Below are 13,600 nucleotides of genomic sequence, written 5' to 3' on the forward strand. Positions count from 1 at the left end.
TAAAATGGCCAAGAAAAAGAGGGATGGGGTCACTTTTGCCTTCATCTGATTGGATGAGATGTTGTTCATTTGTGTACCTTGCCACCGGGTAACAAGCTTGTATTTGATTCATATTAGCTGTTGTTGCTCGTCTGAAGGTGTTGGATGTTGCAAGAAAATGAAACTCTTAAATCATCTCAGGCTCCCATCACTGACAATGATAACACGGGATAAGTTGCAATCACAAAAGATATGCCGCAAACAGAAAGGTGTTGCTTAGGGATCTCAACAAAAATGAATCATTTGAAATATTCAAATAAAACACAATGAGATTTGTTACTTTTTTGAAAAGTACTCAGGTTCATTCGGAGCTAATTACTTGCATTGACGATTTAAGTAGCAATACAATGCCTCTCATATTTCAGAATTTTTTAGATGAGGATTGATAATTTGGATTATTTGAATCTTTGGATTACTGTTCTCACCATGAATGTTTTTCTCACAAGGTTTCAGTCGATGTAACTTACGACCTTCTTCAAAGACTCATGACACAACAGATAAAAGTGCTAAGGGATAACTGGTTCTAAGTGAGAGTCTTCTGAAAGTTGAAGGTTCAATCCTCAGTACGGGCTCAGTCATGATTGATGGAACGAGAGCAAGTTATCAACTATGGATTAAATAGAAGGTTTTGTTCAACAGAAGGATTCCCGCGTTCAAGATGGTGCACGTGAAGAATGACAGATTACATCAATGAAAACACTGTGAGAATAACATCCAAGATGAAGACAGTTGTTCAAAAAATACAATTATCGACCAAGCAACATTAGCCACACAAGTGAATTAAAGAATGTATAGATACGATTTTGAGCAAGAAAAAGGCGAGAAGAATCGGGAAAGGAATTCAACGACAAAATTAATTTGGGCAAAGGTCGACATTATTCTCAGCAGAGGAGAAGAGTAACAATTTTGGCAATAAAGCTGACATCAAAACTAATAGTCAGGAGAGAGTCAGACGAGAGAAGCCACAAGGAAAAAAAAACATGTATCAGGCTTATTTGTAAGTAACCACCTCCCTTTGCTCTCAGTAAAATAAAGTCTGGAAGAAAAGAAGAATTTGTACAGAAAACATGTGGTGAAAGGGTGTGTGTTTCATGTAGGGGTTAGGGTTTGTTTTTAGAAATGGTTGCTGTAATTTTAATGCTTGAAGCAAATATTACACAAATATGTAACTAAAAAGGGAGCCGAATATATATATATATATATATATATATATATATATATATATATATATATATATATATATATACATATATATATATATAGGTAATGTTGTGGGGAGTTCGTTTGTTCTTTTTTATTTACTGCAATATTAACATATATCAAAATCCAAGTCTGCAGTTTTTTCCTTCTTCATTTCATATTAGTCCTTTTTATTTTTTTTTGCCGCAATGGCATGGAACGTGAATGGAGAGCAAACAAATGGATCACGTTGTGGATCCTTCTATAAATCTGTCTTTGTTTTGTCTTGTAAATTCTTCAGCAGGATAATCCTTCTTCTATTATTATTATTTTTTTTTTTGATTTTAATTTGATGGGAGATTTCCTCACGCTCTAAACACAAAAAAAAAAAAATATGCACACAATATGGATTTCAACTTGGCTTTTGGATAAATCCGCAGCTCAAACAAGTGATGTTTCATAATCTATGGAATTTGCATATCCCATAATTTCTATGTTTTCATGAATAATGTTTTTTGTCTTTTTTAAATTTCATTGTTCATATAAATCTTCTGTCAAGTTTTTTACTCTCTGCTTCCGGGGCTAATCAAATACTGTGACTAGGAAAATGAATAAATTAAAAAGAGAAAGAGAGAGAAGTGGGAATTGTTAAAATGTACAAAAACATGAACATCTTAAATAATGCTGCCATTTTTTTCTTTTTTCTTTTTTTTTTTAAATGGAAGCTAAAAAAATATTTTTTTAAATGTTTTTTTTTTGTTATTTTGTTGTTTTTTTTTTCTCTTGAGCTGATGACATGAAATGCACAATATTTTTGTTTGAACGTTTTGTTTGGTGTTGTTGTTGTTGTTGATATCTAGCAGCAGCAGCTGGATGTCTCCTGCTAAACACATGGAATGGTCTCCTTGCCTTGGCCGTACCTGGTGCTTCACATTCCCATAATGCACGGGCCTCTGTCGGCTTGTCTGTCCTGACACAACACAGATGCAACACGCAGTTCTACTCTTCAGCACGAAGAGAGATGACGGCGACGACGGGGAAAGTGGATGGAAGAATCTGAGACTGTCACCGATTGTGCAGAACAGGCAAGGACGACAATGTTGACGGAGTTAGCCACGGAAACGCAAGTAGCAGACAAGTAAAAGTGGTCAAAGCACAGAAAGCTTACACAACGGAGAGAGAGAGGAGCCAGTTATGCATTCAACGGCTGCAAGGTCTGAAAAAAATATATATATATATATTAAATAATGTACATAGTTATGTATGTATGTATGTATGTATTTACATATATGTGTGTGTATGTATACATTTAGACCCAAAATTGGCAGGAGTTTCGTAGAGTCTGCAAAGGTCAACTTTTTCAACTTTCACCTCTTGGCAGCCAAATTTTTGCCCCAAAACTGATTAAAAAGCTTGCTGCATGTCTGAATACCCTTTATGTAAAATTTCAGATGTTTAGACCCAAAATTGGCTGAATAATTTGCTAGCAATTGTAAAGGTCAAATCTTTTGAACTTTGACCCCTGGCAGCCAAATTTTTGGCCAAAAACCGATTAAAAAGCTTGCCCTATGTCTGAATACACTTTATGTAAAATTTCAAATGTTTAGAGGAATAATTGGCTAAGTAATTTGGTAGAGACCGCAGAGGTAATTTTTTTTAAACTTTAACACAAATTTTGATCCCTTTACATTTACAGTAAAAAGTTTGACCTATGCCCAAGAAACCTACATCAAGTGTTTAGACACAAAATTGGTGGAGGAATTTGGTAGAGTTTTCAAAGGTCAAATTGTTGAACTTTGACCCCCTGAGAACCAAATTTCTGGCCGAAAACCGATTAAAAAGATTTCTCCAAATCTCAATATACCTTATGTCAAATCTTGAGTCTGTAGACTGAAAATTGACAGCGTAGTTTGATAGGGAAATGTACACCCACAGACACAGATACAGACTCAATTTCACACACACACACACACACACACACACACACACACACACACACACACACACACACACACACACACACACACACACACACACACACAAAAGAATACAAATTTAATACTGTAAATTATATTTTACATGAATTTATTCTTCGACAGGATATTCAAATAAGATATATTGAAATTTCCTTAATCTGTGAAGTTTCAAAGAAATGCGTTCATCTCATCAGAGGAAAGATATTAAGGAAATAAATATGATAGTGAAGCTATGCATTTGCTGGCACTTACATTAAAGCTAATCATAAATGCAAATATATATATATATATATATATATATATATACTCTAAATTTTCATTCCAGTTACCACAAAAAGTCAATCATGATTTAAAATTCTTTCTTTTATTATTATTTTACACATGCAGCTAACCTTACATGGATTTATACATTGTCTCTCGAACCTCAACGGAGGCATTGTCTATACATGGAATAGTCATAAATTATGAGAAAGAAAATATACACTGCTGATCAATATTTAATACCACTTAAAAATCTTTAAAAAGAAAACCTTTTTTTAAGGATAGATTTTAAACTCTTCCGACTTAAGGTTACTAATACTACAATCTAAAAGATTATGGAAACAAAAGGCTACATTCCAAAAATTTTATTTAAAATTTGTATTTTTATTAAATTAAGCTTTCTACACATGATCAAAATTACAAGACCAAGGGTATAAATTGTAAGACTTATGGTAATTCTAATTTTTTTGGTCAGTTAGAGAATAGCAATCACTGTGTAAAGGTGTTACTATGCCTAAAACAAGAAAAGGTGTTACTATGCCTAAAACAAGAAAACTAACCGAAGTTGAGCGCTCTCGAATTCTAGGATTCCATAAACAAGGTTTGTCACAGCGAGCGATAGCAGCTAAGGTAAATCGCAGTAAAACTGTTATTTGCAACTTTCTAAAGAACACTGCCCCCACCCCCCAAAAAAATTTCTCTTGCATTGAGCAAGAAATTCAGACGGATTGTTATGAATGGCAGAGGACTTTCTTATAGTCAAATTAAGCCGGTTACAGATACTGATTGCAGTCCAATAGTCATCAGACGACACTGACAACAAAAAGGCATGGTAAATAAATGGTCTAAACAATTGGTCATGAATACCAAACCTGGAACGTTGAGAAGTGAAAGAAAGTGCTGTTTTCTGATGAGAACAAATTCAATTTAGATGATCCTGATGGCTTCCAGCGATACTGGCATGACAAAAACATGCCCCTTGAAATTTTTTCCCTCACATCATAGTGGTATGGGGTGCCTTTTCTTACAGAAGGAAGATGGCACTCCAGGTGGTGCAGGGTCGTCACACAGCAGCTGGTTATGTTAGCATGCTACAAAAAGCATCTTCGATGATGGTGGGTCATTGTTTGTGTGGGATGGATGGTTATTCCAACAGGATAATGCTGCAATCCACACTGCAAGATGGACCTTGAGCTTTCTACAAGAAAATTGAGTCCATCTCTTGGGACATCCTGCATGCTCATCGGACTTGAACCCAATTGAAAATGTTTGGGGATGGATGACAAGAGAGGTTTATCAAAATGGTAAACAATATTAAAAAAAAAAAAAATGAATTTTGTGAAGGCATCTTCAAAAACTGGAGCAGGATCCTCCGCACCTTAATGGAAACCCTTATTTCTAGCATACCCCAAAGAATTTTTGAAATCATCAAAAGCAGTGGAGGTAGAACTCATCATTAAGTTTGATTGTTGAATGTTTTCATACACTTTTCATACACTTTTTGTACAATTTAATAGAATTTTTGTCTCTGGTCTTATAATTTTGATCATGTGTAAAAAGCCTAATTTAATAAAAATGTAAATTTTAAAAATAAATCTTTGGAATGTAGCTTTTTGTTTCCATAACCTTTTAGATTGTAGATTTGGTAACCTTAAGTCGGAAGAGTTTAAAATCTATCCTTAAAAAAAGTTTTTTTTAAAAGATTTTTAAGAGGTCTTTAATTTTTGATCAGCAGTGTATATTTATATAAATATACATTCATATAAATATACATTCGTATAAATATACATTTGTATAAATATACATTCGTATAAATATGTATTCATATAAATATACATTCATATAAATATATATTTATATGAATGTATATTTATATAAATACATATTTATATGAATAAAATGAAAAAAATTATGAGAAAGAAAACTACTTACAGATGGATTCCTCTCCAACATGATTCGGTCCTGGGTTGTCTTTCGGTAAACGGGGTTGTCAAAGTTCATGTGCTTTGTCCTTCGTTTGCGTAGAGATTTGTATCCAAAATAACCAATCTGAAAAATGTGCAGAATGTACACGTTTAATTTCAACGAGAATCAAATTTTTTTGTAATCTGACTTTTAAGAAAAGAAAAAAAAAGAAAAAATGGGCTTAATCAGAATTCAAACTTCAAGCAGAATTCTTGTATCTCAAACACTGAAATAACATTTAATGGAATGTACATTGATGAACTCATAGCACTTGTGCCTCTTCATTGTACATATCCCCCAACTAACCCGACAAGCTGCAAAATCCCACCCCTTCACTATTGAGGCTCCTGATGCAGGAAAGCCTTCTAGTTTCTTCCCTAGGACTGCTAGGCTTTGGAATTTCCTCCATGTTTCTTGCTTCGCCAACTATATTAACCTGCAGAAGTTTAAATGTAATGTGAACAGACATTTCACTGCTAAACTCCCTACAGTTCTTTATTAGATACAATCCTAAATAGTAGCCCCTTATTTCAAAATGACAACATGTCTTGCTTGGGGTGAAAAAGAGTAATAAAATAAAAACAAAACACTTTCCAGTATCAACAATTTCTTTTCTCTAATCTTCCTAATATACCTGATTCCTACTTTTAATCTGTACTTAGTTTAAAGATAGTTGGTCTCCACACATGCAAATTGGCTATTCATATATGCAAATCAGCTCCAACTAAAAAAATCTACAGTCTTGAATATGAGAATCGTAGAAGCCTTTTTTTTTTCATTTGGTACATGGGCACTCACAATATGCAAAACATCTCACTTTTCAGCTGATAAGTTTCCGTTTTTTTTTCTTTTTTTTACTTTCTTTCATTCAAAAAAGGCATATTGGCTACAATGACAGAGGGTAGATTTATAATCAGAGTCTTGTAACTATTACCCTTGATGGTTTGGCTAATTTTGTATAGTTTGTTTATGTATGATCTGCAAATCTCTTGTTATTTTCATTAAAAAACAAACCATTTCCATACAACCTACCTCCGTAGATTGTTGAAAATCAAGTGGCAAGGCAAGATAACAGACACAGAGATTTTAGCCTGGTGAACCCTTCCAGCAGTGCCAGATTTGTTCAGCAGGTCATATATGCCGTATACCTGATTTAAGGACCCTAATACCTAAAAAGCTCCTCTAACAGGAGGACAGCAGAAATGGTTCAAGGACAATCTGAAGGTCTCCCTAACCCCTAACCCAAAACAGATATTTCTGGCATGCCGCAACTTACAAATGGCAACAATTACTGAATCTGCACACAATGAAGAATGTAAGAGGAAACGTGACATTAGAAGACAGAGTAATCAGCACCTCTGCTACATAATCATTCCACAGATGCAGGAAATACTTCAGAGCTCCAATAGGTTTAACAAGACATTTCTGAACCTACAGAAGAATCATTGCATGAATGCGGTCATCTTCATAAGCAATGGACACACATCACCATTTTCATAAAATGTATTGAATGACTATCTGTCGGCCATTTTATTTCATTCTAATGATGTTTTTGTCTGCTTCGTCATCGCTATCATAAGCAATAAGCATCCTCATCGGTAAAGTCATACATTGTTTTTGTTTCAATGATATTCACTCTTGTCGGATGGAGATAGCTCTGGATATGGTTCAGGATATACCTGGAACATATCCAGAACCATAGCAGTCCTGAATAAGATGACAAGAGATGATTAACTCATCATAAGACAACCGTCAAAGACTGATCACTTGTGGATTTGAAAACTCAGCCAAGTCATCCCATTGTTGGTTAAATTCTTAGTTGTTCATCAATACACTTGTACTGATATCCAGGCAACGAAGTAAGCAGTATTTAACCATGCTTGTCATCACTCCAAACAAAATTTGATAAATTGGACATTTTTGTAAATTTGGCAAAATTGAAAATTCAATATTTTTGTAAACATTTAAATGTGACGAATTTGACAAAATTTGATATTTTTTAGAAATATTAAAATTCAACAAATCTGACATTTTTTTAAATATTAAAATTTGATGAATTTGACAAAATTAGAATTTTTTTGTAAATATCAAAATTCAATTAATTTGACATTTTTGTAAATATTAAAATTTGACAAAATTGAAATAATATAGAGTGACTCAGCTAGTAAGTCAATAAACAAAACAAAACAAAACAAAAAAAAACAAAACCAAACTTACTATCGATAGGATTGTGAGGACTACAAGTAGAACACCGGTAACAATGCCAGCAATTTTACCAATGTTCTCTTCTTCCTTCTGCATCACTATGGGAGTTGTCGTCTGATTCGACCCAACCATGTGTGTCACACTTGAATCATCTTCGTTTGTTTGGTTTTGTGTTGTCATCATCGTCGTTGTCGTCGTTGTGGTAGTTGGAACATCAACTGTTTCAAAAGAAATATTATTGACAATAAATTATACAGGTTAATGTAGTAAGCAAATTGGAGGTTTCACATGGTCCACCTGACTGAAAATAATAAATAATATTCATACAACACTGAACATCTTCCGTGATGTGGATAACTTTTTAATTTACTGAGTCCTGGGATCTGCGATTTGATTTTAATGGGTCTTTGGAAACCATTTATGCATTTTTAAACCCACTCTCAACTGCCTACGGACTTGATATTCTAAGAGGCATTATATTTTACCACATTCAATTTTGTTTCTGAATTTTTTAAATGAGTAGTGATATTATTTGGACTACTCTTCTCATCTTGAGTGTTATTTTTAAAAATGTTTTGATCAATTCAGACGTATTTAAAATTCTTAAAACAAATACAACATTTTTTTCATATATTTTTTTAATTTTTGGAATCATTTCAGATGAGGTTTCATAATTTGTACATTCGTTTTTTTTTTTGCGGATTGTTATCTTCATAGTTATTGTCTTCACCACGTTTCAGTCAACTCATCCTCTGGCCTTCTTCAGGTAATTAATCGTGACAGAATAGGAATGATGAGTTTTGTAACTTCGGAACCCATAGCGCAGTGGATAGGCATCAAGTGGTTCCAGATGAGTATTGTCTGAAGATAGCGGTTTCAATCCTGTTGAACCAGGTCAGAGGATTAGTTGGTCAAAAGGTGCTGAAACAACAACTATGGAAGGCAGTAATTACATAAGTTACAAGACTTAGCATTCCTATCTCATTGTGGTGAATCACCTGAAGAAAAAACCAGAGGATGAATTGGCCGAAACATGGCAAAAACAATAACTATGAAAATAAGATTTACAGTCTGCAAAAAGAATGAATGCGCAAATTTAACACATTATTATTATTATTATTATTTGTACTTGCTAGAAGTTCTCACACAAGTCATCATCAGTGATTACTCACTGATAACAACTGGGGGTGTTCCCTGGAGTTTGACTGATCAGAAATCTCCCAATATTTCTAGTACGGCCCACCTCTTTCGATAACTATTGAAAATGACACTGGGTTATCACAATAGCCGCTTACCACTGATTTCTCACTGGTAACGATCATTGGTCTACTCTGAGATTTGGGTGGCAATAACCCTCCCCAAGGTTCTAACACTCTTTGCACTCTTCTAGTGGAGGTCTGCTTAGTTGTTCTTCCTCTTTGTTCTTTCCATTTTACTTAACCTTCACAGCTATTTTGTGTAGCACCAACTGAGGCTGATAGCATATTATTATTATTATTATTATTATTATTATTATCATTATTATTATCATTATTATTATGAGTTAACATATTTTATATTTCATATTTAAATGAGGATCCCATCATCAAATATTTTCCAAGAAACAAAAAGCAATGTATAAACTGATAAAGCATAAAAACAAACAATAAAAAGTGATCGTCTCAACTGAGTGATGTTGTGTTACAGGCAAAGAATATATAAGTACTTAAGGTATGTGAGAATAGGGGTCAAAAAGTGTGTGTGTGTGCGTGTGCATGTGTGTGTGTGTGACTGTGGTGGGTAGCTTAGATATTGGCAGTGACAAAGGGCTAACTTATTTGTTTTAATGTATTCCAGGTCAACACTGAGTTTCTTGTCCACAACTCCCTCAACATTCTAATCATTATAACTAAACACATCTTTGTTTTGATGTATGTCCTGGCAATGAGTATTTTCATGTTTCTCCCCTTCAACAATATAATAAAACATTTATTTTAATATAGAGATTTAGTGGTGATTAAAGTTGTTTATCATAAACTTGTACAACATTCCAAATGCAGGTGTGGAAAAAGGTAAAAGTTGTCGTTGCTGTTCATATTTCATTCAGTAAATCAACTAGACTTGTTGATGTTGCCCTTGTACAACTGAAAAAAATCACAAGAAGGAACTCTTTTTTTTTTTTGATCATATAAAAGGAATTCACATGTGTACAATAAGAAACTTGTGAAAGCTTTCATTGGATACTAGCAGCCTTTGTGCATTATCAGTTCGTAATTCCTATTCGCTACTTTAATGGTTATTAAAACAAATAAAATTCCTATTCGCTACTTTAATGGTTATTAAAACAAATAAAATTCCTATTCGCTACTTTAATGGTTATTAAAACAAATAAAAAAAAAAGAAGACAGAACTCCTCCACTTTATCTCTTTATCAATAAAAAATAAGACTAAATTAAAAAATGGTGACTCCAGCTAATCCGTTTTTTTAAATTTCTTTATTTATCACTAGAAGAAAATATGATAATTATTAAATGAGGACAAAATTTATTGATGGCTAGGAGAGCGAACAATATTGTAGTAAACTGTAAGTGACGAGTATCTAAAGTGTGCATAGGAAGAGTTTTCTTTTCTTGCTATAATGTTAGAAGTTTCAAGGGAAAAAAAATATTATTTTATTAATATAGAGATCAAAGTATAGATTTAGAGAACATAGTTATCCATACTTAGTTTAAAAATTCTATCTCCTGCATTATTTTTTTATAATATAAATACTAAAACAACTAATAAAAAATATTTGACATTTTCTATGATCTTTCTTGAATTATCTCCCTTTTTAAAATGCCTGTGCAATGACTGGACGATTTTTTTTTTTTTTTCAGTAGATGGAAAATCTTTTCCAGGAAACACTTCATTATCACAAATTCTTCCAACTATTTTAAAAATCTTTTATTGATAATTTGTCTGTCTACAATAAAAACATAACATCACTGAAAAAAGATGAATTTTCTATCAATGTTACGTTTGGCGGCATGAATTATTTTAAAGGAATATAAGTGTATTTTGGTTTACAATTTGAGTAAAGAACAATTTAGTATAAAATATAACAGGGCTTTATGAATAAATTTATTTTCAATTGACTTTTGATAACTAAATATTTTTGTTACTAGCCAAATAAAAAAGTTATTAACCGAACCCACATGATTCCATAACGAGTACATAGATCTTAGAGATTTTTCTGAATTCATTTTTTGATTAAATCTAATTCTAAATATACATAGAATTTGATGATAAGGTATAAACATTCAAACTTCTTCAGATATTTTTTAAACAACCTTCATTAAAAAAGATTATATTGTTCTATTACCCCTTTTATTTTTTAAATAATTTGACTTTGCTCATTTTATTAAAATAAATATTTTCACTCAGTAATGAACTTTGGAAAAAACACAACAGCCAAAAGATAAGCTTTTAATTATTTCTAGTCATCATTTAGAAAAAATCACTTGCATATACGACTGTTCCACTCGCAAAGTAAAGCTCTATATAAGCATGTTTATTTGCCATAAATATTGGTTATGAGCAATCAGTAGAAGGTTATCTTGTTTTTTTGTTTTTTTTATGAAAGGAGATGATGGTAGTCAAGTGGGTAGCAACACAGACTGGTGATCTGAGTGTTGCAAGTTAGAATCGAGTTTGTTCCACAAAAAAATCACTTTCACTTAGGATGTTGGCAATTTTCACTAAATACCTGATGTTTCTCTAGAAAAAATTTTGAAAAATATTGGGTAAACCAATGCCAACAATAAAATCTTTGGATTTATACAATATGATGATGATGATTCAGGAAATAAAGTACCAGACCCACTTTTAATTTAATGGTTTCAATAGAAGCACTGTTCAACCCTCATTTTTGATTTGGTCTGGTACCTTACATCCTGAAAACAGAAGACAGCTGCCATTAATTACTTCTTTTTTTCTTATTTTTTTACATTTTCACCTCAAACAAGACACAATACCACTTTGATGTAGAAGGTTACTATCCGGTATATAATTTGCAGGGATACTATGTAGGGAGTTGAGCAGCAAGATGTCTGTTTACATTACACTTGAACTTCTGCATGTCAGTACAGCCCAGAAAGGAATTCGAAAGTCTAGCAGTCTGAGGGAAGATCGTTTAGAGTAGAAGGCTTTCTGGCATCTGGAGATCTCTACTTTGTAGGGATGGGGTTTTACTGCTTGCCGGTTTTTTTTTGGGGGGGGGGGTATTTACGTCAAGAGAGTACAAGGTCTTGTAGTTTGCGGAAACACCTAACATTAAAATACTTGTAAATATTTTAAAAATACTTTACACATCATCAATATTTATGGGAAAAAAAGGTTTATATTTTATATTGAATATTACACTTTTTATCGCAAATGTGTCACAAACGAGTAGGTAAACTAAAAGTAACTTGTATTATTTGAATTATACAAATTATCAATCCTGATCTAAAAAATTCAGAAAAATAAAATAAATTGTTACTAATTTCCAACCGTATTTCCTTTAAAATAATTTGTGCTAACAGTACCAAATTTTCTTTAGAGCAAAGCATATCAATTTAGTGAGTTAGTTGTCAAGCTGAAACAATGGATTAGAAAGAATAACAAAAACAATTGAATTGAACACAAGTTGTTAGTATTTGCAAATGTGAACGAACATATCAATAGAAAAAAATGGTTATTAAAAACAGGTTAATAAAAATAAAACATGCAGGAAGTCTCCAAATTTTTAAATATCAGTGAAATTTGATGTTCGATGTTTTTGCCACAGCTACTTCTTAATTCCTTACATAATATGAGTCTGAGAATAAACAGTATCAACCGCCCACCCCCACCCCCAACAAAAGTGAGCACTCTTGCAATTATGCCAAATAGGCCAGGAGATCAGGGTTCAATTCTTGGTCAAGTTATTCCAAAGACTTAGAAATTGGCATTTGATGACCACTTGCTAAATGAGCTTACTATAATATGAGGATCAAGGATAAGTAAAGTAATCTTGGAAAAAGAGTGACACACTCCCCTACATCTTGGTATAATAGTTAATGAAAAAAAAGAAGATAAATTGATATTGTATGTGAAAGATTTATTGATGAAAATAAAAACAATTGTGAAGATAAATACTACAAATATTGTCTTTGATTGTTTTTGCTTATCTTCTCTTTCACCATTCCGGTTTACTACATTGCTTACAGCCTTAGTAAGTACCGATATACTTATTTACCAGTATTACTTGTAAAGACTGTAAATTATAATTTAGAAGAATTTATTGTTCGACAAGATACTCAAAAAGAAATATTAAGGTTCTTCATTTTTCATTTCTTTTCTGCATTTCATAAACTCTTTCCACTAACTTTTATGCGTATGTGATTAGTTTTCAGATAATTTTGCTAGCAAATTCATCGCTTTGCTATAATAATTATTTTGCTAATATCTTTCCTCTGATGAAAAGTGCATTCTTTGAAACTCTAGAAGCTAGAACAAAAAAAGTTCAAAGAGATGAATGTTTGAATTTAATAAAAAAAAAAAAAGAAAGTAAATTAATCTTATACAAAAAGACATTTAGTCTATCTGTCTGTCAGTCAAATTTTTTTAAAACATAATAAACACACTGTGAAATTTGTCTCATTTCAAAATATCAGAGATCTTTATTTTAGAAATGGAGAATATTGCAATATGGAGAGCAGAAAGTTAGTTTAGCTCCTTATATCAAGTGACTTCATGTCTTGCTGGAATCGATTTTCTTTTAAAAAAAGAAAAAGTAAATAATTCACAACAGACAAATTTGGATTATGGAAAATTATCGAGTAGAATTTTAATAAAAAAATAAAATTAATTTACTATAAAAGCTTACTCCAAACAAAACTGTAGGGTGCTTCAGAGAGATAATCTTCCACAACGTACTGGCTTGACACACGTGTGGTTTGTGGTTTGTGGACTACAAATAGTAAATTAATTTT

At 32.4% G+C, this 13,600-nt stretch overlaps 1 protein-coding gene across 4 annotated transcripts in view; it reads right to left on the bottom strand.

Annotated features, from left to right (window-relative positions):
* Window positions 1–1,326: 1,326 nt before the first annotated feature.
* Window positions 1,327–13,600, bottom strand: part of LOC145259067 (low-density lipoprotein receptor-related protein 8-like) — a 116,332-nt gene continuing 104,058 nt past the window's right edge. For all 4 annotated transcript variants that reach the window (XM_080116695.1, XM_080116696.1, XM_080116694.1 and 1 more), the window contains 3 exons: window positions 7,638–7,843; window positions 5,388–5,504; window positions 1,327–2,434 (listed from right to left, as the gene is read on the bottom strand). In XM_080116695.1, the coding sequence (XP_079972821.1) occupies window positions 2,411–2,434; window positions 5,388–5,504; window positions 7,638–7,843 (347 nt within the window). In that variant the 3' untranslated portion in view covers window positions 1,327–2,410. The remainder of the gene's footprint in view (window positions 2,435–5,387; window positions 5,505–7,637; window positions 7,844–13,600) is intronic.

The sequence above is a fragment of the Euprymna scolopes genome, chromosome 34 (assembly GCF_053919585.1).
Source record: "Euprymna scolopes isolate OS-2025 chromosome 34, ASM5391958v1, whole genome shotgun sequence".
NCBI lineage: Eukaryota > Metazoa > Mollusca > Cephalopoda > Sepiida > Sepiolidae > Euprymna > Euprymna scolopes.